Source organism: Octodon degus, unplaced genomic scaffold (assembly GCF_000260255.1).
Source record: "Octodon degus isolate 3935 unplaced genomic scaffold, OctDeg1.0 scaffold00059, whole genome shotgun sequence".
In the NCBI taxonomy this organism is placed as follows: domain Eukaryota; kingdom Metazoa; phylum Chordata; class Mammalia; order Rodentia; family Octodontidae; genus Octodon; species Octodon degus.
In genome coordinates this window covers 7421507-7448191 of record NW_004524635.1, presented here as the reverse complement: position 1 = coordinate 7448191, position 26685 = coordinate 7421507, and the positions used below count along the sequence as shown (strand labels likewise).

The window sequence follows — 26685 nt, the reverse complement described above, 5'->3', positions numbered from 1 at the left end:
TTCTATAGAAGGGTCTAGAATGTTAAATAGGATGGCTGCTAGTCATAAATGACTGTTAAGCAGTTGATAGATGGCTAGTACCACTGAGGAAGTGATTTCTAGTTTAATATAATGTTAATGTAACTGTAAAATATGCTTAAAAAGGATTTCACTTTTTTAAAAAAATGTTGATATAAATTTTAAAATAGTGCTTATACATATATATATATATATATATATATATATATATATATATTTGGACAGTGGTAGATTCATCCAGAAGGCTAAGAAATACAGTTATTAGAAAGCATTTCCTGGGTCTGGTGCAGGATGTGAGGAGGGCATCTAGCCCTGTGGCCCGGCACAGAGGTTGTCTGTCTCCTGACACCCCCTCTCAGGAGTGCTGGGGACGTGCCCATTTTGCACGTTTGCCGGGCAGGCCTATCCCCTTTCTTTCTTTGAACCTTATTACAGAGCTAGAAAGAATATATTAATGTGTGAAACTCTAACATGTCATTTACAATAAAAGGTCCTGGAAACTTGGGCTGGGAATGAGAAAAATTGTGGAATCTATCGAGGGCTGGCTTGGTGAGGGACAGAAGAGGTGGACAAGGATGGGGAAGGCTTGCATAGGAGGCACAAAAGGATGAGTATTATTCTAATACTCACGTCGGGTGCCAGGTAAGTAAGTGATAATTTTGGTACTTTTTCTAGCTTAGATATGCATTGTGTTCAAGTACTAAAAATTCTGTGATTAAGATGGAAGGTTGGGGCAAGAGCATTTTCATCTATGTGTACTTGTATCTGAATACCTGTCTTGTTTTGTGGATATTCAATGTATAATTTTTAGATTATATTAGATTGAAGTAAGTTTCTTATAATTCATTATGATATATACATTTTATACTTCATTACAGAAAAGAACAGTATAAAGAAATTGGCTGTGGGCTACATTGGGGAAAGGAAGGCTGACTGTTATGAGTATCACAGTTGGCATTTAAGGCCACTCCACAGGGCAGAAGGTCCTAAGATCAATTTGAAAATGGGCAAGATATTTAGAGTGTTGAGACAAGAAAAATAAGGGATGTTCATATTGATGAAAACTGTAGGAAAACTATTGTCTTTGTAAATGCAAAAATCATTTGATTTCACAGGAATAGTTAGCAATTTCTTTGAAAACAGCAGGAATAAATCATGAAAATGCCATATAAAATTTAAATGTTATTTCTTCTTAATACAGTATCACCATTTGATTTTTAAGAAGAGTGAGATAATCATTTAGTCAATAAAATGTGTGTCCTTATTTATGTATTTTATTCTTTTAGGTTCATAATTATACTTTGAGCTCATAAACAACATTGTTGGAGCAAACGTCTCCCATTGGTCAGCAGAATGTCCATCTTACTTTGTGCTAGAATGTGTTTACGCTTTCCTTTATTAAACTCTTAAGAACATGTTGAGGGACAATAACCTTCACTTATATGTATAATGCAAACCACAGCTGAGCGGAACTTCTAGTAAATGTTTGTCAAATTCAAGCTGGAAGAGTCATTCTAATGGCCTCCAATTCTGTTTTCAGGGAGTTCACTGGTGGAGTAGGACCAAGACCACGCCCAGGTAATTTAGTGTCTGCGGCGGTAAGATCGGACAACAGATCCTCCTGAAATTCAGTGCCGTTTATGTTACGGTTTCACACCTTTCCCCCTTTTATTTCTTCAGCTTTGCTGCCTCTTAATCTGCTTCTGCAAGTGCCACCCTTCATGGTTGGGTCCCACGTTAAGGAACTAGAGGCCAAGTTAGTGACAGGTTGGCAGTTCTGCAGCCTTCCTTCTGTGATTCTCGGAAATCGCAGAGATCACGGTGGTACTCCCTGGGTCATACTGATGGTAGGCACAGCCGGTGAGCACAGGGTCGTGGCTGGGCCTGAAGTGTCTGGATGACATTGAAGGGGTCATTTTGACTGAAACAGCTGGAAAATTCTGGTTAGTTCATCCAACACACTGGAAATTTAATTGCATTTCTTGAATAGAATATTATAGGTGTTTTTTCTGTGTTCATTTATTGATCAAAATATTATATATAGGTCTTTCCCAAAATTTGCATTTCTTCTTTTATGGAATTAATGAGTTAAACTATTAATGTGCAAAGTATATACCTACTAATAAAAATATAACTATTTTGTGTAGGTATTTCTATAAATACTGTTCCTGTGTGATACAAGAGACCAAATCTTTTCTTTTCTTTTTTTTTTTTTCTTTTTTTTGTGGAACCAGGGATCGAACTCAGGCCCTTGCACTTGCCAGCAAAGCGCTTATTCCACTGAGCCATCTTCCCGGCCCTTGAATCTTTTATTTTTCTATTTCCTTTATTCTACCTTAGAAAATTATTTTAGTTTTATTTGTATTTGGTTAAAATGATGTTACATTGTTTCTTTAATTTAAAATTATAGATCCTTAAATATAGAAATTTTATACTCATGTTTTGCAATGAAAAGGTTATATTAGTGTTTCTAATTTCTATGAAAGAGGGAAAAAATGACAACAGTAGCAGTCAAATTATTATCTAAACCTGGATAATCCAGAAGAAGTTTAATGATTGTCATTTAAACATATGTACAAATGTAGACTCAAACATAAAATTCTATTTGATCATTTTGGTTAATTTGGAATTATTATTTACTATTTTCACTTTAGCTTCCTTAGTTCTCATTAATTGTACAGTCAACATGCACAATGAGTGTTTTCCATACACATGCATATGCTGTCATGTGAGGCTACGTTGCTATATTTATAAAATTTTGTTTAAAGAAATTACTGACAGTTTGAGGGCATCAGAATGTCAACGTAGATGCAAAACAAGATGGCTTTATTACCTAGATGCCCAGTGCTGTCGTGTTAACCACAGCTCTGTTCCTGTTATTTTTGCAAAGGTAAGATAATAATATGACCATGAAATGAGAATGATAGCTGTTCATTGATTTTATAGGAGCGAAAGCAGAGCAAAGGTGAATACAGGCCCATGCACACATGCATGCACACACATATATACACAAATTCCTTTTCCTAAAGGGCATATTGTATTTGTCCAGTATAATTTTTCTTTTTATGTTGCTAATATTGGTCAGATCTCTAGCTCTTAAATCAACTATTGACATTATAACATAGTTTTTATATAATGTGTTCCTTAATCCTACAGTTATACCTTCAAATTTTTTTTTAAGACAAGGTCTTATATAATTCAGGCTGGCCTTGCACTTGCTATATAGCTTAGGCTGGCCTTGAACTCATGGCAATCCGTCTGACTCTTGAGTCCTGGAATTACAGGTGTGCGCTATCATGCCTGGCACTTTCCAATTTTTATTTATTTATTTTTCCATAATTTTATTGAGAAACGAATAGCAATGAGACAGTTTCAAACCAAATTGGTAGGACAGTTTCATATATTCAGAATTATGAAGCATTTTAAGAGTGAGTGAAAGCTAAATTTCACCTATAAAAGAATTTTCTACTAATATTGAAGTGCACAGTAATGTGCATGAGAAAATTCAGGTACTACCTATTTTTACAATTAAAAAATTAGACTCATGAAATTGTTTCGGCATTTTACAAAAGTCATACTTTTGAAAGTGTTGCAGGTTAGTTTGGACTATTTTATGAAATTACAAATAGTTGGCACTAGCTGCACACTTTGGTCCTTCCATCCTCATGATTTGTTACAATTGCTCCTTTGGCACGTCTAGCCTGTAAGTATAAAAATGTGCCCTTGCGTCGTACTTTGAGAGTAGAGAAGTGAGTTTGGACCACAGTATTGTGAGATCACTCTGATTTATGCCTTAAGCATTTGTTATCAGAATACATAAAACACAGAAATACATACATGTTTTATTTAAAAATCACATCATTTTAGTGTATTTTCTTAAACATTTAATTGAGTTCTTGGATGAAAAGAATCATGTTGAAAATTGTACATGATTAAAACATCTATATCTCTAAATTGCTTAACCATTCTGGAAAAGATTGGCACAGGCTAGGGAGATGGCTCAGTAGAATAAGTGCTTCCCTGGCAAGCGCTGAGTTCAATCCCCTGTTCTGAAAAAAAAAAAAAAAAAAAAAAAGATTGGCGCAGAGGGAAGAAGTTTATAAAGGTCTGCATCTACCTTCAAGAATATATCTAAGGTATGAATATGACTTCCATGTGTTGTGGTAGAACAAAGGATGAGGGCCATTCTTTAGAGCTTCCAGTGACTGTGTTACCAGGTGATCTTGCCTGTGTGGTATTCTTTAATCTAAACTGCTCCGTTCATAATGCGAAGCTACAATGGTATTTCATGACATCTCCAAACTCTTGAGGAATAACTATGAAACTACTTCAAGTTATTGTGATCCCAATTCCCCACATTTTCTTTTAATACCAACTAAGCTAATGTTTTAGTTTATGCTCATTCTTTGAGTTAAGTATAGATTGCAGTTCCTTTCCAACAGAAATGAAGTTTAGAAATTCCTGCATTTTGTATGGAAAGTGCTAACAGTAATTAGAATGGAAACAATGAATGAATAAGTACAGGAACATGTATACTTTATGTTTATCTCTCCACCTTTAGTCATTTGTGAATGGATGTTGCACAAATATAGCCATCCTGAATATCATTAAAAATATTTTATTTACTTATTTGTTTGGTACAGAGTCTTGTTGTGCAGCTCTGACTTGTCGTGATCCTCTTTTCTCAGCCTCCCCACTGCCAGATTATAGGCATGTACCACCACACCTGTTTTGGAGCCGCACAGCATGTGGTACTGGTGATTGAACCCAGGTCCTTGCACTTGCCAGACAGGCACTTAGACTGGCTAGCTCTCTTCCTAGTCCTGAGTATCATTGTATACTACTGTTTTTCTAATACTTTTCTATAAATTGGCCAATTTTCTCCAACTTATTTTTAGTAGAAATACCCATGATTCTATAGTATTACTTGCTATTTATAGATGGAAGTTCTAAAGTCAAAGACAATTGTTAAATTTAAGTAGATTTTGTTGACTATTTTGAAGTCCATAGTCTGTGTTATCAAAGAACACTACCTAATACCTGAAAATGGTGAAGATACACTTGCCGCGTGTTGAAACTTAATTTATGAGATAATCAATATAAGGAAAAGAAAATGGGAAAAGGAACACCTTTTCCACCATGGTTATTTCATACTCAATATCATTACAGTGTAAAATCAGGCTGTAAAAGCTCCTCATGCCTGGGGGGACCTAATTCTTTAAAAATAATTGATTCTGGTGTCTAGAGTGAAAGCAATTAATCAAACAACTGGATGTTATTAGATATTTTGAAAAGTGTATTAGATATACAAAAATAATAGTTTCCTCTTGAGTCAAGGCATATATATGTGAAAATTAAATCATACCAAACAGTACATGTACTCTTTATCATATATATAGGACACACTGTAAAATTATAAATGTCATTATTGTGTTTTAAGTGTATTTTGGGACATGTGGGTCAAGCCCTAATTTTAAAGTGCAAATATAGTGTCACCTAAGAATCTGACCTAATTTGACTGGATGAACAGGAACACGTTTGCCTTGCTTGCCCCGATTTTCATTTAGACAGTATCTCCGCATTTTTAATAGAAACTGTCACTTCAAGATTCTGGGATCTTAATTATTTTTTTTTCCTAGATGACTAGAATCTATTTCTACACTTGTCTTTTGTTCATAAAGGTCAGATCTAAATAAAGCAGTCAGTGTTTCAGCCAAATATTTCAGGGAACTAAAATTCTAGTCATCTTTATATGAGCAACCTTAGTAGCATATTTTCAAGAAGTTGTTGATATACAGGACATAAAACTATTTTCCACGATTGGCAAAGTGATTCTGAATATATATTTCATTTTATTTTATCACATAGCAATGTTTTTGGCACATAAAAATCGGGTCAACAGATTTTAGGCTACTCCGATAATACTAATATATGCTGTGTATTATCTTGAGTAAACTTATATAGATTTAGATATCCTTATCTAACTCTGTGTATGTCTTCTGTGATAAGGTCCTGAAAAACTTATTAAAGAAGTGATGCAAGCTGTGATAGTTTAATCCCTTCTTTATCCATGTTATTCTGTTGAAAGCAACTACATCTTTAATCAAAAACAAGAATTATGTTTTCACATTAAACTTTTAAATACAAGTTGAACATCTCTAATCTGAAAACCTAAAATCTGAAAAGTACCCCCAAAGCTAAGTTTTTAAACTAGTGACATGTGGAAAAAATCACTTCTGCTCTTAAGTGATGAGTTGCAGTCAAAATGTAGGGTCAATAAATTAGCTTCAGGCTGTGTGGTAAGGTAGAGAATAGGTGAAGCATAAATGAGTTTTGTGTTTAGACTTGGATCCTGTTTTCAAGATATTCCATTGTGAATATCCGAATATACCAAAATTTAAGCTAGGTGTAGTGGTATACATCACTAATGCCAGCACTTGGAGATTGAGGTAGAAGGATTGCTGGAAGTTGGGGGCTAGTCTGCGCTACATAGCAACACCCTGTCCTAAAAAACAATGTGGGCACACACACATACACATTCACACCACACACACACACACACACACACACACACACATATTCCAAATATCCTCTTCTCAGACATTTTGACTAAGTGATACTTAACCTCTCTCTGATGTATATTTTATGTTTCACTTCAGTTTGAGATTAAGACAGGGAGGTGCAAATTTCCTTTTTCAACAATGATTTGTGTCCTAATTTCTCATGCCAAGGGAGTATGCACTAGGACCCAGGACTTTGCTGCCTGAAGAAGAAAAATTTTTCATCATCTTTGTAGTAGAGCAACGACATTTTAATGAGACCCTCTGTCTTACAGGAGTTACTGATGGTCTCAATCCAAGAGAGAGCGCAAAGTGAAATCACCTGTTCAGTGGCAACTCGAGCCTCTGAGCCCTCAAGGTCTCTGTCTAGGAGCAAAGGCTAAAGAAAGGTTGAAAGTTAGTCACACTCCGTAGGAAGAAGTGGGGGGGGGGGTCAGTACTACAAGGGTGACGATTGTAACATAGTATGTGAAATACTTGAATCAGTGGAAAAAGCATGGATCTCAAATACCTCATTGCCATTTGATTGATTTTAGTAGATCATCCCAAGCCATTCCAATTGGTTTTTCAAACACAGACTAATTTAAGTGTTGAGAATGGGGCAGAGAAAAACAGCACTAATGATAAACCCAGATATGAAGGACCTCCTGTTCATCTGAAGTGTTTTCAATATGAAACCCTGAAGCTTTATACATATGGGTGTCTAGCTGATGTCTTTTTTATAAAACTTCAGTACAAACAGCCAAGACACTATTCACAGTTAGCTTCTGCTTGAGCCATAAATTCTTCAGTGCATCAATGTATACAGTATCGAACCCATAAGAGTATATTAATCATTGAATCACCATTAAATTCCTGTTAATTGTCTTTAAGAAAAATTATGAAATAGTATTAGGATGCAGCTAAGCCTTTGCCTAATGATTGTTCCAGGTAGGAATGCCCTCTCCTGATAGCCAGAGGCCTCTCGTTCTATCCAGCCCAGCTGCTTATATTCTTCCACAAGCTGAGACAAGTTCATTTTAATCAACACTCAGTATGAGCTTAGCAGATTACTGGAAATCTTTTAGATAAGGTGTCAATAAAAATGCTTTATTGATGTAAGTTCTTATAATTTCTTATTATATTGGAGCACACAAGCACAGTTGTGGAAGTTTTTCTCGAGCAGATATTCAAGTTTTATTTAACCCATTCACGACAGAAGGAGGTGGAGCCCAAAAGCCCTGATTCTATGAACACTACAAGAATAGGTAGGGAGGCAAGAAGAATGAGGTGAAGTAAGATTGTTCAGTGAAGCATAAGACTGGTGAGGTTTCTGTAGGGTGATCAAATATCAATTGTTTAATCAACCTTAAATTCACGCCAATATAGTGATTCCTTCAGGGTATGCTTTAATATTAAAGAGCTGTTAAGAGCTTGCATCTTCATTGAAATAAATCATTAAATGTACTGTAATATTACCCTCAGAGTAGATCGGGACCAGGTAGGGTCATTAGAAAATGTTCTAGCATGATGAGTGGCGAAGAGGACAAGCCCAGCCTATACTTCCTATTCCTGGTAGTCTGATTGGTACCCTCTGTATTCATAGTAGTGAACTCATTGTGTTGTCACAGGATATTATTTTTTTTTTCTTGAGAATTCTGGGCTTTATCAATAAAACTGACTTTTAAAGAGAAATAAAGTTCTTCTAATGTTCTCAAGAGAGCTAATGCAACTTAGGTGATGTTGAACAGTGTAAAAAGTAATTCAGTCAATGAAGAGTCAGACTTTATAAACTAGATGCTAATTTTAGGCCACAAGTTCAGGACTAAAAAATATATCTTTTATATTTTGCCTAAACTGATCTTTATACTTGCTGCTACCCCAAAACGCAATCAGTTAGCCTAGAGATAAATTCAATGTTTTGTTAATTTTTTTAAAAATCACATCAGACTGTCAGGCAAATTGACAATTGCTCCCTCTCTTCTTTGCCCATTAGCATTCAAAGGAACTCCGTGACGCCTTGTGACTTCCAGTTCCTTTTCCATCTCTCAATGTGTCCCCTTGCCATTAAGACCTCTATAGAGCAAGATGTCCCATTCATCATCTCACCTTCTTGGGGAATGAGTGGGCTGGCTTCCTCTTCACTCTTTGGGGATGGAACCTTAGAAATACACAGACCCTTTCTGACACCCATACGATGCTCTCTCCTGCCCCACACTCTGCTGTACTGGGAGTGGTGCTTTACCACCCATGCCCAACCCTGAAGAGAGTTGTCTGCTTCTCCTTCCTGCCCCCACCCCAGCCTTAGCCTGAAGTCAGTTGGCACGTAGGTGTCTCCTGAGTTTTTTTTCCCCTACTTTTCTCCTTTCTCTTCTGGGAGCAGCTTTACCTCACCTAAGAAGTGCAGAAAAAAGTTTTCTCAAGGAAGTTATTTTGAATCTTTCCGGATTTTGCCTAAACTTTTGCTTTGTAAAGCTCAGCAACTTACTACTTTTGTTTCTGGTCCCTCTGGGCCACCTTATCTAGAGGCAGCGTAAGTCTCACAGTCTGCTGCTTGACTGAGGAGGCCCCTGGGGCAGGTATAGAAATAATACATGGGTGAATTGTGCACACTGAATCTTGTATGTGTTTTATGTAGCCATTTCTGGGAATTTCAACTTCAAAAATCCTGAGATTATGTTTTATATTCTATTTTGAAAAATAAAGCAAAAGCATTTTTTTTAATTGGGGGAAACTTTGCCCTCAACACACACAGACACATACACGCACACATGCACGCATGCACGTACACACACACACACACACACACACACACACAATTAAGTCAGAACAGGATGTAAGATGCATTACATGAAAGAGATTCAGCCAGAATTCAGGAAGGAAAGAATTCAAAGCACCTGGCTTCTGTGACCTTTAAAACAAATGTTTCTGAAGTTTCAAATAAAAGGAGCTTGCTGTTTGATCACCTAGGGTAAAAGGATCCAGTACTCTGACATGGCTTCCTGCCTCCTGTGGGAAACTTCACCAGGGTTGAGGGCACTGGGGAGCTAAGCTCTGCCTGTCCTGTCCCTTGTTAATGACTGCTGCCTGACAGAGTATGGAATTGTCCCTTTGTTGAGGATGGAAATGTACTATGCCCAACCCTGTACCCCAATTAGCACCTGTCCTGGTGGACTGCTGGATTAGTCAGCTTCTCCTGATTATAGTGAAGCATCTGAACGAGGCTAGCATACCTGGGGGCCTTCAAGGGCTTGGTTCTGGCACGGGCTCAGGTCAGTCCTGGTGATGGCCTTGTTCCTGGCAGTCAGTAGGTAGTGTGTGGTGTCACGAGCACTTACAGGGAGCGTGTATGTCTGTGTCTCTGTCTGCTTCCTCTCCCTCATACAAAGCCATCAGCCCTCAAGCAGGGAACTTCATTCTAATGACCTTCTATAAACCTAAGCTCTTTCTCAAGGGCCCACCTCTGATCCTCTAGTTCAGATAGTATTTTCACCTTCTTAAGGATATTAATAAAACTAGGGGATTGAACCCCTGTGTCTTAGTTACTTTCTTATTGCTGAGACAAAATATCCAATGCCCACAACTTAAAGGTGATGTTTAGCGTGGACAGCCAGCCCCAGGACAGCAATTGTGCAGAGGGACATGGCAGAACTGAATCCATGGCAGCAGGGGAGCAGAGAAGGGAAGAGCTGAAGACAAAAGGACTCCCTCCCGGGTCACAGTCTTGGTGGCTACATCCAGCCAGGCCCTCCCTCTTAATACCACATTTAGTGCTGATGCGTATACTGTTCCTGATCCGATCACCCTCACACACGTGAGAATGTGGGGACACATTTTAGATATAAACCATAACACTCTGCAAAACTCCTCGGAAGTAACCCAGATTCATTCCAGAGCAGACAGCACTCTTAGCCACTCAGACTGATGTATCAGCGGTCTCCTTGGCTCCTGCTCCCCGCAGACAGTGACTTCACGTAGCGGACCTTTTCATGTCCCAGTCCATACAGCCTCAACCACCTCACTCTAGTCCCCTTTTCACCACACTTCCACTTCAGGTGAAGAAACTAGGGCTCAAATAAACTGTGACTTTCAGAAACAAGGTTGCCAATACCTGGAAAAGAGCAAAGGTTCAAGCCAGGCCTCTTACCTCAGCCCTAGGCCACTTGTCATGGGATGGCCTTTTCCAAAATTCAGTTGCCCTGTGGCTCCCCACCATTCTGTTGCCCACCAGCTCCCTCTCCCGCCACACATGTCATGCATTCGATTGCACTGCACACCAGCTCCCCTGGGTGCTACCCTCACTCCACAGACTCTGTCCTTTGCCAGAACCGTTGCTTGCCCTCAAAAGCCACCATTCTAACACAGCTGATCTCACATCAGATCCACCTCTTGTGCCCACCAAAAGGCCTGCCAATTATTTCTGGTCTTCCTAAGTGTGTTCTGTATACACACTCCTCATTCCCCATTCCATGGTTCATGGGGGATACCTTGCTTATGAAATCTAGTGAGTGCCACACTATTTGCCTAGCTAGGAGCATGGGGGTTGATTGCTGATCATTTCTAGATTTGAACTACAATTAATTAATTTATTGTCATGTTGTAAAAGGAAAAAGTGAAAGGGAGTCTGTGTTCTGTCTGGTCTTCCTCCAAGATAGCTAGTCCAAGGAGGGGATGCTCTAATGTATTTTGTCCCCATTCACTAAAGGAAAACACATTGGCTCTCTTCAGGGATGCATCCTGTTCTTGTCTGAGAATTCCTGATTTTAGGCAGAGAAAATTCAGAAAAATAATAGTTTGGCTCTATATATTGGTCAATTGGGGGAATACAATGTGGTTAATTATTTGTTCAATTTTTATTGATTAACAAATGGGTCTATCATAAATTGTTGTGTCAGTAGAGCAAGTATATACTATGAATTAAGTCTTAATGCACCAGACATGGGCAACTTACTTTATTGGCTGTTTTAATATGCTACACAATAAATAAAAACAAAAATATAGTGTCTTACATAGTTATGAAGACTTAATGTTTCCAGTTTATTACACTTGTGTGTTTTACAAAAATGTCTAGTCAACTGATGTTCAAGGTATAATCCAAACATCAGGTTAAAAGTAGCATGTCTTAAGAGTAGTATCTGTTCAGGCTGGGAGGCAAACAGATATTATTTTATATTTGCAATAACCTAAGGAATTGCCTGTGATCACATGACTCCTTTTGATAGTTTGGGGGGGGGCTGGAAGCCTCTTCACTGAATCACTGGAGTCATGTTTTAGAGCTTACTGGTTTCATGTGCTGGCTTTCACTTGCTATTTGACTTTGGTGGGCCAGTTTCTCTAATCCCATTAAGGGTCAGGGGTCCTCGTCATATTTTAGGCTGCTAATACAAAGAACCATGAATTGAGTGGCTTATAAACAACAGAGACTTTTCCCTCTCAGCTCTGGAAACAGGAAGTTTAGGGTCAAGGTGCTGGCAAGTCTGGTGTGAGCCTACTTCCTGCTCATGGATGGCTCATTTGGTCACAGGGATAACTGAACCCTTTGGGTCTCTCTTTTAAAGCATCAATCCCATTTGTGAGGGCTCAGCTGCCATGACTGTGCCCCTCCTACTGCCTCCCAGGGCTGTTGCTTTGGGGCTCAGGGTTTAAGCGTTGAATTGGGATGATAAGAATCATCCAAATCACAGTAGTCTTTTCATCTATTAATAGGGGTACAACAGCTGCCATTCAGGATGGTGGTGTGGATTAGATGACACTACAGGGTAAAGTGTTTCCAGTGTCTTGCCTGCATCCATGCCAAGAAGGCACTGTTTTCTCTCACTGATGCTTCAGAGGAAAGAGAACCCCAGCAGTTTAGTGTTGTGCTTGCCATGGAGTAAGCAAGCAAGTATAATTATTACATAACCACGTCTCCTGAGGAATTTTGTAATTGCCTTCTAAGTTATACAGCACTAATTAAATTAACTGTTTTGGTAGAAGCTATAAAAGAATATAAGGTATTTCATTATTTTGTACTTTGATTTTGTTAAAGACACTTTTTTTTTGCAGTAGAATTACACTTTGAATTATATATATATATATATATATATATATATATTCACTGGGACATACTGTACCATATAGATAGAAATCGTAAGTATCATATAGGTAACTGACATTGCACCTGAGCTGTGGCCACCAGCCTCACTGATGTCCTTTTTCTTTTTTGTGGTAGAACTTGTCTTTTCAAAAGAAAATCATTTTAATAAAAATATTCTTAGGACAAAATATATCCTGTATTTTTATGAATAGTTACAAAATATATTGTTGTTGTTGTTGTTGTTGTTGTTGTTGTTGTTGTTGCTTTGGTGTCAGGAATTGAATTCAAGACCTTGTGCTTGGCAGGCAATCACTGTGCCACTAAGTTGTATCTCCAGCCCTGACATATAGTATTGTTAATGAGCTAATCTGAAAGTAAAATGCTTTAAAACTACATAAAATGATATAGCTACCATTTGCCATGAACTTGGTATTCATAATTAAGTAAAGAATAAAAGTAAAATATTTATTTGGATTTTAAAGTCATTTTAATTTTCTAAAGTTATTAAGGGATAAATTATTATACATTTTAAGGTAAGAGGATATACAAAAATGTTTGATGAAAATAAGGAATAATGAGTCTCGTCCCAAGAATTAGCTGTTGTCCAGGAACTCAGGAATTTGCAAATGTTACCCGCTGACTCTCTACACATGGTTCCTAGGCTCAGGTTTTCTTTCTCCCCTATATTAACTCATGCCACAGTTTAATGATCCTGCCAGAGTCCCTAGTAGTCCTCAATAGGTGACAGGCTCGCTGCTTGCTGTAATGTGATAGCAGTAGGTAGCTGTGAGACTGCTTCAGCAGCGCCCGAGGGTAGAAATTATGGAGTCTAGAAAGGTGAAGTGAGAAATGCCCTTTAAATCAAAGAGAAGGTAATTATTAGAGAAAAGTTTATGAGCTCACCAGATTTCAGTGTAGATTTTGTTTTTATGGAATGAATTTAAAAGAAGAGGTTACAGTTAAAGTTGGAATGGGAAAGCTTGCCACTGTACTCCACCTCTGGTTGTAGCTGTTTCCGTTCCTTTGTTGAACCTACATCTTCTTAAGCTTCTTAGCAGGTAAATGTTGAACACTTCTGCTTCATGGTCCGTGTGGAATCAGAGGCCATCATACAGGCAACTGAATTGTCTGTTTTCTTCTGTCTTTTTCCATGACTCTTACCTACTGCCTCATCTTGATTTATAAACAAAATGTGGAAAACCTACAAAATGAATGTTTTGTGGTTTATCTAGAAATAATACAGAAAATATTGCTGTTATTTTTGGTGAAGAAAATTTTGTATAGTTTATTTCAATCTAAATAAAATGTGAATTTAAAAAAAATAAATCAAAGATAAGGGACTGGGGAAATAGCTCAGCTGCATAAACCCCTGCTTGGCAAGTGCATTGTTCTGAGCTTAATCTCTGATACCAAAAATAAATAAATAAATAAACAATTAGTAATAGATAAAGTGCAAATACTTTTAATGAATAAAATACAATAAAGGGATACATATTTAAAACCTACAAAGAGCATATACAAACCAATAAGAAGCAGACATAAAATGCAAGAAGCAAACATGCCAGAAACAATAACCTCACTAGCATTTAAAAAAATGCAGAGTCAGATCAGCACAATTGAAATATTTGTTGATGTGTAGTATTCCTCAAGGTGCAAAAAATTGAATTCTTTTCTAGTGAGTGCAACGATGCTGTTAATTTAAAATGCATTTAGCATAGTAAGAAATGTTCATTGCTAAGGCCCAGATATTTCGCATCTCCATGACTATGTTAAAAGAACCCTGGAACTTACTCAAGTGAGGCAGCCCAACTCTACTGCCTGCAGTATCATGAGAAATTGAAAGCGCAGCAAGGGCCTGGGAATTACGGCACATCCAAGGTAGGCAATAATATTCATTGATTAGAAGGAAGGAGCTACAAGTGGGTGTGTTGACGTAAAAAGACTGAAAAAACTATAAAAAAATGTCTCCATATATGATATCTCACCATTCTTTACAAATGGTGTCTCACCTTTAAAAAGAAGGGGGGGAAGAAAACGAGAGATGGGGGAGGAGAGACCAAAAAGAAAAAAGGAAGGGCTAGAAAGAGACTAGATCTTGTATTACACTAGTTTTTGAACTTTCTTGGAAAAGTCCCTCAATAAGAAACACATTTTATATCTTGATTGATTGGACTCTTACTGCACTCAGTGTTCTCCGAAAATGTTCTGTCCTGTTCCAATTCATTTCCTTCCATTTTTCAAAACGCTGGTCATAACCCATTAAATTGACTTTAGAACTTAACTACAGTTTGAAAAACTCTTTTCTGAGATTCACACATATGTAAATGGTAAAAGGGAGATGGGAAAGCACCACATTTAAGCCAAGGTCAGGCGTCACTGCTGGGTAGGTGGCTGTGATGGGTGGTGGTTCCCAGGGGGCTGGAGTCTCACCTGCGATACTTACATTATTGTTTGTTTGCTTGCTTTTTTTCTTTTTCATTTATGTATTTGGTACAAGGTCTCATTATGCAGCTCGGACTCATAGTGATCCTCCTGTTTTCAGCCTTCCCAGCATTGGGCTTACAGCCCAGACTCAGTCAGTCACTGGCTCAGGGCATCCTGGGGGTGGGGCCAGCATGGCCTGCCAACTGGGTATCAAACCCTGGTCCCTGCGCTTGCCAAAGCAGGCACTTAGTCTGCTGAGCTATCTTACAGGCCCTGTTTACTTGCTTTTAGGGGAAGGTTTTTTTTTTTTTTTTTGGTGCCGAGGACTGAACCCAGGCCTTCCAGCTTGCTAGGCAAGCATTCTAACACTGAACCAAATTCCCAGCCCCCTGTTGGCTTGTTTTTATAAGGGACAGGAATAATTGAACATTTTGGGGTTTGTTTTTCTTTGTTAGAGAGTATGCCATCAGAACTTTTTCAGAGTCAAAGATTTACTGGGACTGAGAGAATAGAAATCAGAAGAAACTTAAGACAGAGTATTTTAAGTGAAATTGCTTAGTTAGTAAGCTCAGAAGCAATTCTAGCTGGCTCTCTTGGTCTTTGTGTTTAGGGCCACAGGCGAGCACATGCTTGTGGCAAGGTCGAGTCAAGCCTGTGTAATAACCCGGTCACAAGATCATCACTAACCTAAGAACTCTGCCATGCTGTGAGGCTTGTACTTGTTACCTATGAGTATTGTGTCTACAAACAAATAACGTATAGTAGTCAGCAAAAATAAGTCAGAATTCAAGCTTATCACCTTCAGAAGATACAAACATAATGTCCCTATGCCATCTGCTTTGCCTCCTTACATAGTCTTCAGTTTTTGCAGTGGCTCTAGACAAAACAGGAGAAATTTATTTCCGTAAGGAGAAAATACTACGTGGAAAATAAGGTACTATAGATACGGTAATCTCTATAAACAGAGGCAGACCACTCCAGCTTTATTTTCTATTTGAAATTATGCTAATTCCTTCTGATGTACCCTATGTCCTTTTTAAGCAAAGTATAATTTATTAAATTTTATCTAATTGATTAAGTAATTGAGGATTTAAAAAGTAAGATACAATATATAGGGGAGCTAAATTATTTAACATCCAGGTATTAAACAAGATATTAACTGCAGATGATAGGGACTAGATTATTTCTTCTGCTGATTTTTCAGGTAACTCTGTATGAGATACCTGCAAAAAAAGTATGTTTATGTTTCATTCTAATTTTTTGTGCCTTAAGTATAAATTTTCATATGTTATAATAGATCAAATTTAACTCTTTTATACAACCACACAAAATTTTCCTTTTAAGGGTTTAAGTACAAAATATTGAAGGTAAAATATGCAAGCTTTTTTAGTGAGCACTTTTTGAATAATTTTTTAAAAATCTTATTACTGTTTATTATATTCAAATTTAGTTTATAGATACTCATTGTATGGAGAGAAGAAAAATGTGTCTTGGGGATTTTTTTTAGACAGGAAATTGGTGAAAAAATGATGTAGAAATTACGCTATAGGTAGAGAAGAGGAAGGGAAAGGGCGGGAGAAGGAAAAGAGAGAGAAGGCAATATACGTTTGCATGTGTCTCCTCCATTTTGCCCACTGTGGATTCATGGGTAAGAAGGAGAAGAGAGTGGCCTCATGGGAAATAGGGATCAAAGCCATTCCTTTGGTATAGCTTTTATTCCCCAATTTAAGTATGGAACACCTAACCATGACAGCATTGAAGAAACAATTCATATATAACCTGATACCACTTAGCCTGAAACTGTGAAGGTAATGTGACTTTATAATGATAATTCAGATCAATTAAACATGTTTGATTTAGACTTACAGAGAGGTCCAGGTGAAATTATAATTTGTAATAATCAAGGATTTGAAAGTTACTAAATTATAGTTAAGAGAATGTTTGTTTCTTTCTTCTGCAAAATTGCCTTACTTCTTTAGTAGTTTGGATAAAATTAGTTTTAGCATATTATGGAGACATTCTGAATGTAAGAGTTAAAAAGGTGATGGGCCTTTCACTACCCATGTCTGCAGCCACACCTGCAGTATCCAAGGTACTACTTCTTCCTGAAGGCTTCCTGCTGTACTTGCACACAAAAATGCTCAAGAGATAAATGGTCAACAAATAGTATTAGGTTAGCTAGAGGCCTAAGAAATGAAGGGAAAAATCTTTATTTCATAAAATGAAATATTACATGTTGTCTCATTGGTAGGTTGAGGTCATCGCTTTACAGTTTTCCCCCAGAGTTTCAGCGCATTTTTTTTCCATAAATACCATTTTTTAAAAAAGAACTTGACTAACTACAGATTTTATTACCTGCAGCATCTGCAGGGATTGCCGTGTCCCAGAGGAAAGTGCGTCAGATCAGTGATCCTATTCAGCAGATACTAATTCAGCTGCACAAAGTCATCTACATCACGCAGGTCAGTGCGCTCGCTTTTTTTCTTTTCTTTTAATTTCCCACACAGTTTGGTGCTAATATTGCTGAAGAACTGGTTTGTGGAACTTTCAGTGAGAAAGTGAATACTTGTTCCTGTGCTTCCCAGCTACACATAGGTGGGGTCTTATTGGGTCAGCAGCAAGCCCAGGAAGACAAATAGGTAGACAGCAAGTATGTTGGCATCCCCGTGACCTCTGACATCTTCTCTCGTGGACAAATCAAACTCCCTCACAAATGGCCCTTGAGGATGGAGGTCAATAAAAGGGAAGAGAGTGGGGCTTCCTTTTCTATAAGCAGATCTACCACAGGAGGGAAAAAAAGAAAAAGAAAAACTAGTGCCAATTTCTTCTCTACTAAACTGGAGGATTCTGGGTTGAAAATTGGACCTCTTAGAGATGTGAAATCCAAAACTACACAAAATCCAGGATTGTTAAGGTTTTGTTGATAATCCCTGACTATTAGGTACTAAAGAAAAAAGAAAAGCAGTACTGAAAAGCAGCTATTAATTATCGACAGAAGTTTGTCACGTAAAAGCAACTTGGATATTTATGTACCAAAGGTGTATACTATTAAGGAAAAGCTACATTTTCATAGACAAAGTAGAGATATGTGGATGTGAAAGTCACTATTATGTTGAAGTTTAAAATTGGATGGCTTTGAAAAATTATTATTTGGTATAGGGTCTCCCTATACAACTCAGACTCATAGTGATCCTCCTGGTTTCAGCTTCCCTGTGTGCTGCCAGGGATTGAACCCCGGTCCCTCTGCTTGCCTAAGCAGACACTTACTCTGCTGAGCTATATTGCTAACCCTAAAACTGAATGTCTTATGCAGTTTATTCCTTCATTGACCTATTGGACATGTAGTGCCCACCAGGTGCCTATTGTAGGTATTCAGATATATCAGTGAGCAAAACATAAAAACATATCCTTACCCTAGGATTCAAATTTTCCAATTTTGGAAATTCCAACTGTACATTGAGGCACTGCAGAGAAATTCCTGAGCTCAGTAGACCCAGCTGGGCACATTGTGAGTCAAACTCTTAATACTTTGTCTATTACCTGAATGCCTCACCTCCCCACAAGTCCCCACAAAAACAAAACTCAAAACTTTTACATGGATATAAGTTAATGGAATTATAAAACTCTAGGAATTATGTAATTTTGATTTATAATGGTGCCTAGTATTTTCAGAAGGCCTATTTTTCTTTTCCTGGGGGACAGTCACCTAGTAAATACCTGAAAATATCTTTGGTGTCTCAGTTACTTTTCTTTCGTTGCTGGGACAGAATACCCAGTCCCCCAAATTAAGGAAGGAAAGATTTGTTTAGCTCACAGTTAGTGGAAGTCTTCAGTCCAGACTCGGCTGGCTCCAAGGCAGAGTGACACATGACAGAGGGCAATGGTTCATGGAGATGGCTAAGAGCAAAGAGAGGGGCTATAGCACAGGCAGCTAGCTAGCTTCTCCCCACTTCCTTACATTTGTACACAGAGCATCTGCCCAAGGGCACTCACACCCATAATCCCAGCATTTGGATCATGAGTTAATCACAAACTCTAGAAGCCACACCATGACTGCATGAGGCTTTGGAGGCACACCTAGGTATAAGCCATAACATTTGGGAAAGGCTCAGAGGGAAATGGATACTGTGCATGTGTAGAAATGTTTCAGGATCTTCCTCAAGGGATGTTTCCCTGTTAAACAAGGTATTGGGGGCCTTTGAATTAACTTAGGTCTAGAAATTAGATGAGAGGTGGGACATTTTTTTTTTTTTTTTTTTTTACGGCAATATATAACTCAAGTCTGGATTTTTTTTTCCTATTGGACCTAGAGCTTCTCTTCTGTTATTTAGACTCAAAGCCACTATAGTGGGCTGATAATTTCCTTTCCAGTAAGACCCCTAGTCAGTTAACGACCCAAAAATATCTGCAAAGATCGAGGCACTCTCACCAGCAGTACATTTCTGCTGCCCATTATGGTAAAGGTTTCCCAACTGTCACTGACAGTCAGATTCTTTCACCTGGCCTCTGATGAGTGGGTACACTGGAATCCTGTTGCCTTTATCCTACCTAGCCTGCAAAGGAGAACATGAGCATGCTGGGCCTCCCTCTCCAATCTGCTTCTCAACACCTTATCAAAAGGAGAGGCTTTTGGGTGCTTTTGCTGACTGTGGTTGGGGAATACATGTGCAGATCACACATTGTGAATTCACCTCAGGGGTCTCATTTTTTCAGACCTTTGAATTCTCTTCCATACATGCCAGAGGAGCTCTGGCATTTCATCTTCAGTAAACATAGGCATACTCACAAGTGAAAGAAACTGAAAAAGTAAATGAAATACAAAAGTTACAATAGCTACTTGGAAAGGGAAAGAAACTGCTCAAAAGGAAAGAACAACTGGGAGGAAGGAAAGGAGAAAAGAAGGAAGGAAACACACACACACACACACACACACACACACACACACACACAAACCCAAGACAGCTAAGATCATTATACTACTAATTTCTATTAGTGCATTGAAAGGAATAGTTAGTACTTATGTTGCTTGATCCATTTTGCATACCTATATCTGGCAATGAAAACAACTACTTTATTTTTTTTTTTATTTTACTTGGGAAGTGTTTTTATTTTTTATTTTTTTTCAAATTGATAGGACAGTTTCAATAATTAACACATTGCATACATTCCTCGCAGTGGTTAATTGCTGTACAAGATGCGGACATGATATCCTATTTACAAACACCATTAGAACAAATCACTCTATTCATTAAGAGAATGTAACTATATATCTATCCTAACCACTTTGAATACACAGATACAAAATGGACATTCATCTGTATACCCTTTTTTTGTTAAGTTCTGTTATTTGAATATTATAGGTGTGTAAACTCAGCAAAATATTCTAAAAGAGTCCAGTGATCCATAATAGTATCGGGTCTTCCGCTTGACTGGCATTGTCAGAAACTGTTGACCTGAGTCCCCTACAGCTCAACGTAACAGCATGGCTTTACTTCCTATATTTCATTTTTATACTTTTCTGCTGGATGGCTAAGACCAAGGTAAAGCAGGACCTATGCAACAATTTTCCCGGAGGATCTGAAAACAGCATATCATAGGGATATATGTGTGCCTATGTTTATAGCAGCACAATTTGTGATAGCCAAATCTTGGAACCAACCAAGATGCCCATCACCTGAGGAATGCTTGAAAAAGATGTGGTATTTTTACACAATGGAGTATTATTCAGCTATTAAGAATGATAAACTCGAAGCCTTTATATTGAAGTGGATGCCACTTGAACATATAAGTGAAATAAACCAGACACACATGTGTAAATATCGTATAGTTTCCCTAGTATAAGAACTCAAAAGAAGAAATACACATAGAAAGGTATAATACAAGTGAAAACAACTACTTTGAAGACAATAATATACAATATAATAATCATTGTTAATGTCCTGTCATCTTGTTTTGAAATTCTGTATCTTCTCTGTTATTTATTATTATTCTCTTTAAAATAAACCCAGGAGGGGGCTGGGGATGTGGTTCAGTGCTAGAGCTCTCACTTTGCATAAAAAAGGCCCTGGGTTAGATTTCCAACACCACAGAATAAAATATAAAATGATTGCAGGGTACCACTCAAACAAGTTTGAGCCAACCAACCAAGCAAGCTTCCGCCTCCGTCTGCGTGAACTAATACAATAAACTTGTGCACTCTAGTGCACACACTAAGGCTACGTGTTACCTTTCTTGGCTTAACATCTGTAGGGATCTACTTCTTTGCATGTTCTCTAGCTTTGTACTCATATGTAATAGCAAGAGTTTACAGTTCTTTGGTTTAGGAACTGTTTCCTCCCGAGTCATGGGATGTGCTAATTTCCCTGAATTGTGACGAGGTCTGACTCTGGTTATGGAATTGCCCCTAACTAAAAGATGTCCCATGAGGTTATCATCCAGCTTTCAAGTAAAGGAGGACTTGTTTTTCCAGATCAAAAGTGACAAAGCTTCCTCCACAAATAAAGAAAGCTTGGAGTGACCTGGGTTTCAATGTTTTTAGTTGTCACTGTGTTCAGCAAGATGCCCTTATTGCAAGTTTTCAGATCCTATTTTTTTCTAACTTTCAGATGAAAAACTTGATCAAGTGTAAATCTATCTGACATTGTTAATGTAATAAACTGCCTAATTAAATTTGGTGTTTGGTTATCAGGTCTATTAGTGCTGGGGCAGCACAAAATGACAAGTTCTTTTAGCACTCTCCCAGAACCCCTCTGAGTCTCAGACCATGATGTGAGCTGGGAGTTAGAGCCTTGGGGGCCATTTTCTTTCTTAGTGTTCCACTGCCCTAGGAAGAGCCGAGCCCACCCACCCCACAGTGCTTGTGGTCCTCCGTACTGCCTCAAGTCAAGTGCAGTGGCCCTCAGGGTCTCCATGCTGCTTGCTTCAGCTGGCACTTTATCAAGGTGATAACATGATGAATTGTGGTTCCTCTCTATGCCACGAGTTACTGGCAACCTGTGTCCTATTGCCAACCAACCCACAAACAAATCTCAGCCCTGGGCTGTTCCAAGGACATGGTAAACCAAGGCCCTTGCTCCCTCTGAACTCGTGTGTTTCCTCATCATTTTTGTAGCCTGCATCTGAACCAAGGAGTATCCAGCCAGAAATAGCACAGGAATTATGTCACTCAGCTATCCATCACTGTAACAAATTCCAGAGAAAAATCAACTCATAAAGAGGTTTACTTTGGCTCAGCCTTTGCAGAGTTCTAGTCCAAAGTCCCTTGGTCCTATTGGCAAAGTGGCTCAGAACATTAAAAATACATTGGAGCAAAACCTCTCACTTCATGCCTGAAGCATGAAAGATAAGAAAAAGAAGGGTCAAGGGGTCTCATTATCCCCACTTCTACAATGAACTGAAGACCTCTTAGGATGCCCAGATCTTACAGGTTCTACCAACTCCAAAAAGCACCATCTGGGAGCAAAGCCTTCAACACTGACAGAGAGGTTTGTTTATTTGGGCTCAGTATTTCAAAGGTTCTGTTTCCTAATTGATCCCATGACCCTATGGCTCAGGCCTATGGCTGACTAACATAATCACTGGGTGGTTTCTGGCTACATCCTTGCTGATTCAGATACAGGCTGTAGGTATGTCCTGGGAGAAGTGCCAGTACAGATGGAATTGGGAAGTTGACATGATTATACCCCTGCAAAGCCTACTGCTGAGTTTTGTTTCTTTGGTGGGGGGGGGGAGAGTCATTCCATGTCCAAACTATAGCAATAATATCAGCAAGGAAGTTTTAGTATAAAAAATTGCTGGGGCCATGGAGATGGCTTAGTAGAATAAGTGCTTGCCTGGAAAGCACAATGGCCAGAGTTCAATCGCTAGTTCTGCCAAAAAAAAATATATATATAGCTAATGATAACAGGATATTGTCTACTAAGGAAGGAGAAAGCTATTTAAAGCATGTAGGCAAAACATAAAGAGAAGTCACTACCCCTAGGGCTTAAGCAGAGTGCCTCAGAAAGAGACAGACATGCAGTAGATACCCGGTCCTGGGTTGAGGTCCGGTCTTCAATGGAGAGGACAGGGACATTTGCTGAATTTCCATGATGGAGAAACTTGAAGGGAAGATTGCCTCTGGAGAACCACAGCAAGCCACTCAAGTATTAGCATGCTGTTGAGGTTGCTAAGCATCAGCACTCAAGGTATTGTGCTAGAAGGCACCCTCTAGGAACCTGGGAGGTTACCACTGAGTAGGTGTCATTCTACAGACACTTCTGATAAGCTCCCACAATGTTGGCATCACTAGATTTGACTTTGTGTTAGTACTAACCACTAGGGCTTCTATGTGTGCTGGCTGCTGTGTGCTGTGGGAGCAAGACAAGTGGCCCAGAAGGACAAGCTCACTCCCTCTGGGTCCTTCTGTTGCTCTCTTCCAGTAGATATATGAGGGTCCAGTTCACTTTGACTGGATTAAGACACTTTTTAAAAAGTGAGTAGACCTTGGGGTGTTATCCTTATCCATAGATGTGCTATAAAGAGATGAGGGCTCATTGAGAGGTGCGTCACAATGGGGTAAGCCTTTGGGGAGGGTGAGTCTTGCTGGCACTCCTTGCATGTGCTCTGGTTCTTGGTCTCCATGAAGCAGAGGGATTTTTTCCATTTTGCTGTCATGATGTTCCTGTCATGGAGACCGCTGACCATGGACTGAAGAACCTCTGAAGTCAGGGGCTAAATAGAACCTCTCCTTTAAGTTGTATGTATAAAATACTTGTGCTGGTTATGAAATGCTAACTGGTGCAAGAGCTTAGCAGCCAACCAGCTGCTGAGGGGAAAATACCCTCGTGTCAAGAGCAAAAAAAATCAAGGAAAGACTTGGAACTGGCAGACACTGATAACTGGCAAACTTAGCCTAGGGCTGGAACACCTGACTCCCTTCTTTGGTACCAACCTACTTCTGAGTTCTTGGTTTTTCTTTGGCTTTTTGTTCTCTTTAACTTGGAGAATTTTTATTACCCCTAGGGCTGAGCAGCCAGGCTATCATCTGTCAAGTTTTATCACAGATCTGGTTTTCCTTTCAGTTTCCCTTCTAGCGCATTTCAGATGCAAGATTCTAAAACTTATTGCTTTCCATTTTCTGTTGCCAGCCTTCATCTTAGGCAATCATATAAGATGATCTGATTAAATGAAAAGAGCAGGGGAGTACAAGGGAATATGCGTGTATGTGGGCAGTGTGGTGTGAAATCAAAATATATTCTGCCATATCTATGTAGAGTTGTATGAAAGTACATTTCCATTTAAATTTTGATATAAAATATGAGAAATATTCTTAACTTTAGTGTAATAAAAATAGCTTTTTAATTATCTCAGCTATTAACTATTGAGAAAAATATTCTTTGATTACTGTATTTTTTTTTTTTGAACTGGGGATTGAACTCAGGCCCTTGCACTTGCCAGGCAAGCGCTTATTCTACTGAGCCATCTCCCTGGCCCCAATATTCTTTGAAACTTATGCCTATGTCACTAATATTTCTGTAATAAGAATCTCTTAATGGATATGTTCCATTTCTTTTTTGGATTTCAAAGTATTTTAAAGCAAGAAGGAAGCTATTGTAAATATATTATTATTATGCTTTTAAACTGTAGTCTAACAAATGATTTCATATAATTTGGCAGGAAGTTGTGTATTCCTAGTTGCAAATGCAGATATGACAGTTGAGGTTTTTAAAAATAGTTTTTAGAATACTTCAAACTGCATGGCATTGGATACAGAAAGGAATGATTTCTCCTCTGGGGAACTTTAATGTATAGTAAGTTCCCCAGAATTTATTTAGGGGGAATAATTAAATAAATTCAAAGTGTCTCACATAAAGAAAAAAATACAAACTTAAACATTCTAGTAGTATATTAGTTATAGATCGAAGATCAAGAGTTTTTCTAAGTTTTTGTCTCTGCTAGTGGCAAACTAAGACAGAATTGACAATATAAACAGATTTCCATCTCCCATTTATATATGAGTCAAATTTTTGTACTTCACTTGTGGCAGTGGCCCTGAGTTGGAAGCTGGATACCTCTTGACGACCAACAGAAGAACTTACATGGAAAACTTGTGTTTGGGGCTGGTGCATCCTTTTCTGCCCAGTTTCTTTGGAGATATAGCCGAGAAAATTATCTGCAAGCAACTATTTTAAAAGGCAGGATGTTAAATCCTTACTCTGCTTTCACTGATTTGACATCTGTTTTCATCAGAAGTGAGACAGTAATCTTGACACCAGCCAACCAAGAATGAAGCCAGTTGCTCATTTCTGTTGCTGCAAACAGAAATTATCATTGGGCTGATAAGGTGATTGGAGTGCCAGTGTGATGTTTTGGTATAATCCTTTAGGTGTTGTTGCTTAGGTAAGACCTGCACAACCAAGTTAAATATTGAGTTTAATGCTATTCTACATTTCGATCATTTTGTAAAACAAATATTTAAAAAGTAGCACACGGCAACTTTTGTTCTGTTTTGTTGAGACAGGATGTCACTATGTATCTCAGGCTGGCATTAAACTCTCTGTGTCGCTCAGACTGGCCTCCAATCTACAGTGGTCCTATTTTGGTCACTATGTATCAACTAGATCCCTGGAAACTACTCATGGTCTGCTGATAGGTTTGTAGGCAGAGAATTCATTTCTTTAGAAACAATCCATATATTATACAAGTTTGAAAGAAAAAATTTATTAGGCAGCATATAGATAATATTTCTTGTTTTTAGTTTTGTGAACAGTAAAACAAAAAAAATGTAAATCGCATTTGCATGAGTGATTTTTGAGACAATGTTTATGTTTTCTTCAATCTGTTTCTTCATCCTTTATATTAGTAGTGATGGTGTGTGCTCTAGGATAATGATTGGGCTAGAAGACTGAGTGCCTCAGAAGGATATTTTTGATCTATGAGCTCTGATTTCCTCATCTGTAAAGTAGTATCTGCTTTATAAGTTTGTTGTGGGGGAAAAGTGAGATAATGCACACAGAGGAGCAGTCATAGTGCCTAGCATGTATGAATCATAGATTTTAATGCTTTATTCTTAGTATTACATTCTTGTATTCAATGTATTAATATACTTACCTCATCTGTAATTAAACATGAGTCATCATCCTGTGTAACACTATAGATGCTTGCGTGGAAATTTTAAAGATGAGGTACTGCCTATCATCATTCCAGCAAAAGGATCATTATTCCAGTAAAATATAATTCCTAATAGTGCCCCGTATGTGAGTCTTCAGTTGCCTGGATATTACCTTACCAACAGGAGTTTTTATGTAATTAATTCAGGCTGCCAGTTACATTTATCACAATTCTAAATTAATTAGTGGCTTAACAAATTAAATAAGTGGCTAGAGTTTTTGGAGTCCCTAAAGTAACCTGATGAAAATAGTTACCAGCGCTGGGCTGAGACCCCTGTGCAGGAGCCATGAGCCCCTGTACTTGCTGTTAATGGTAGCAGCCAGGGCTCAGCAGCTTCGCCTTGGACCACCATGTTGCACTGACACGGGGCAGCCACTCGAGGGGCATGGCCACCATTCCCTCGAGTGTTTGACTTAGACAGATGGTAGTTTTTAGTGTGAAACCACAGGAATGTTCAAACCTGTGTCTCTGCAGGCA

General features: G+C 38.4%; 1 protein-coding gene across 4 annotated transcripts in view; it reads left to right on the top strand.

Annotated features, from left to right (window-relative positions):
* The window catches only part of Nek10 (NIMA related kinase 10), a 314976-nt gene that overhangs the window by 262856 nt on the left and 25435 nt on the right, over positions 1-26685 (top strand). For all 4 annotated transcript variants that reach the window (XM_004634199.3, XM_023718528.1, XM_023718527.1 and 1 more), the window contains 2 exons: positions 1559-1596; positions 17419-17519. In XM_004634199.3, the coding sequence (XP_004634256.1) occupies positions 1559-1596; positions 17419-17519 (139 nt within the window). The remainder of the gene's footprint in view (positions 1-1558; positions 1597-17418; positions 17520-26685) is intronic.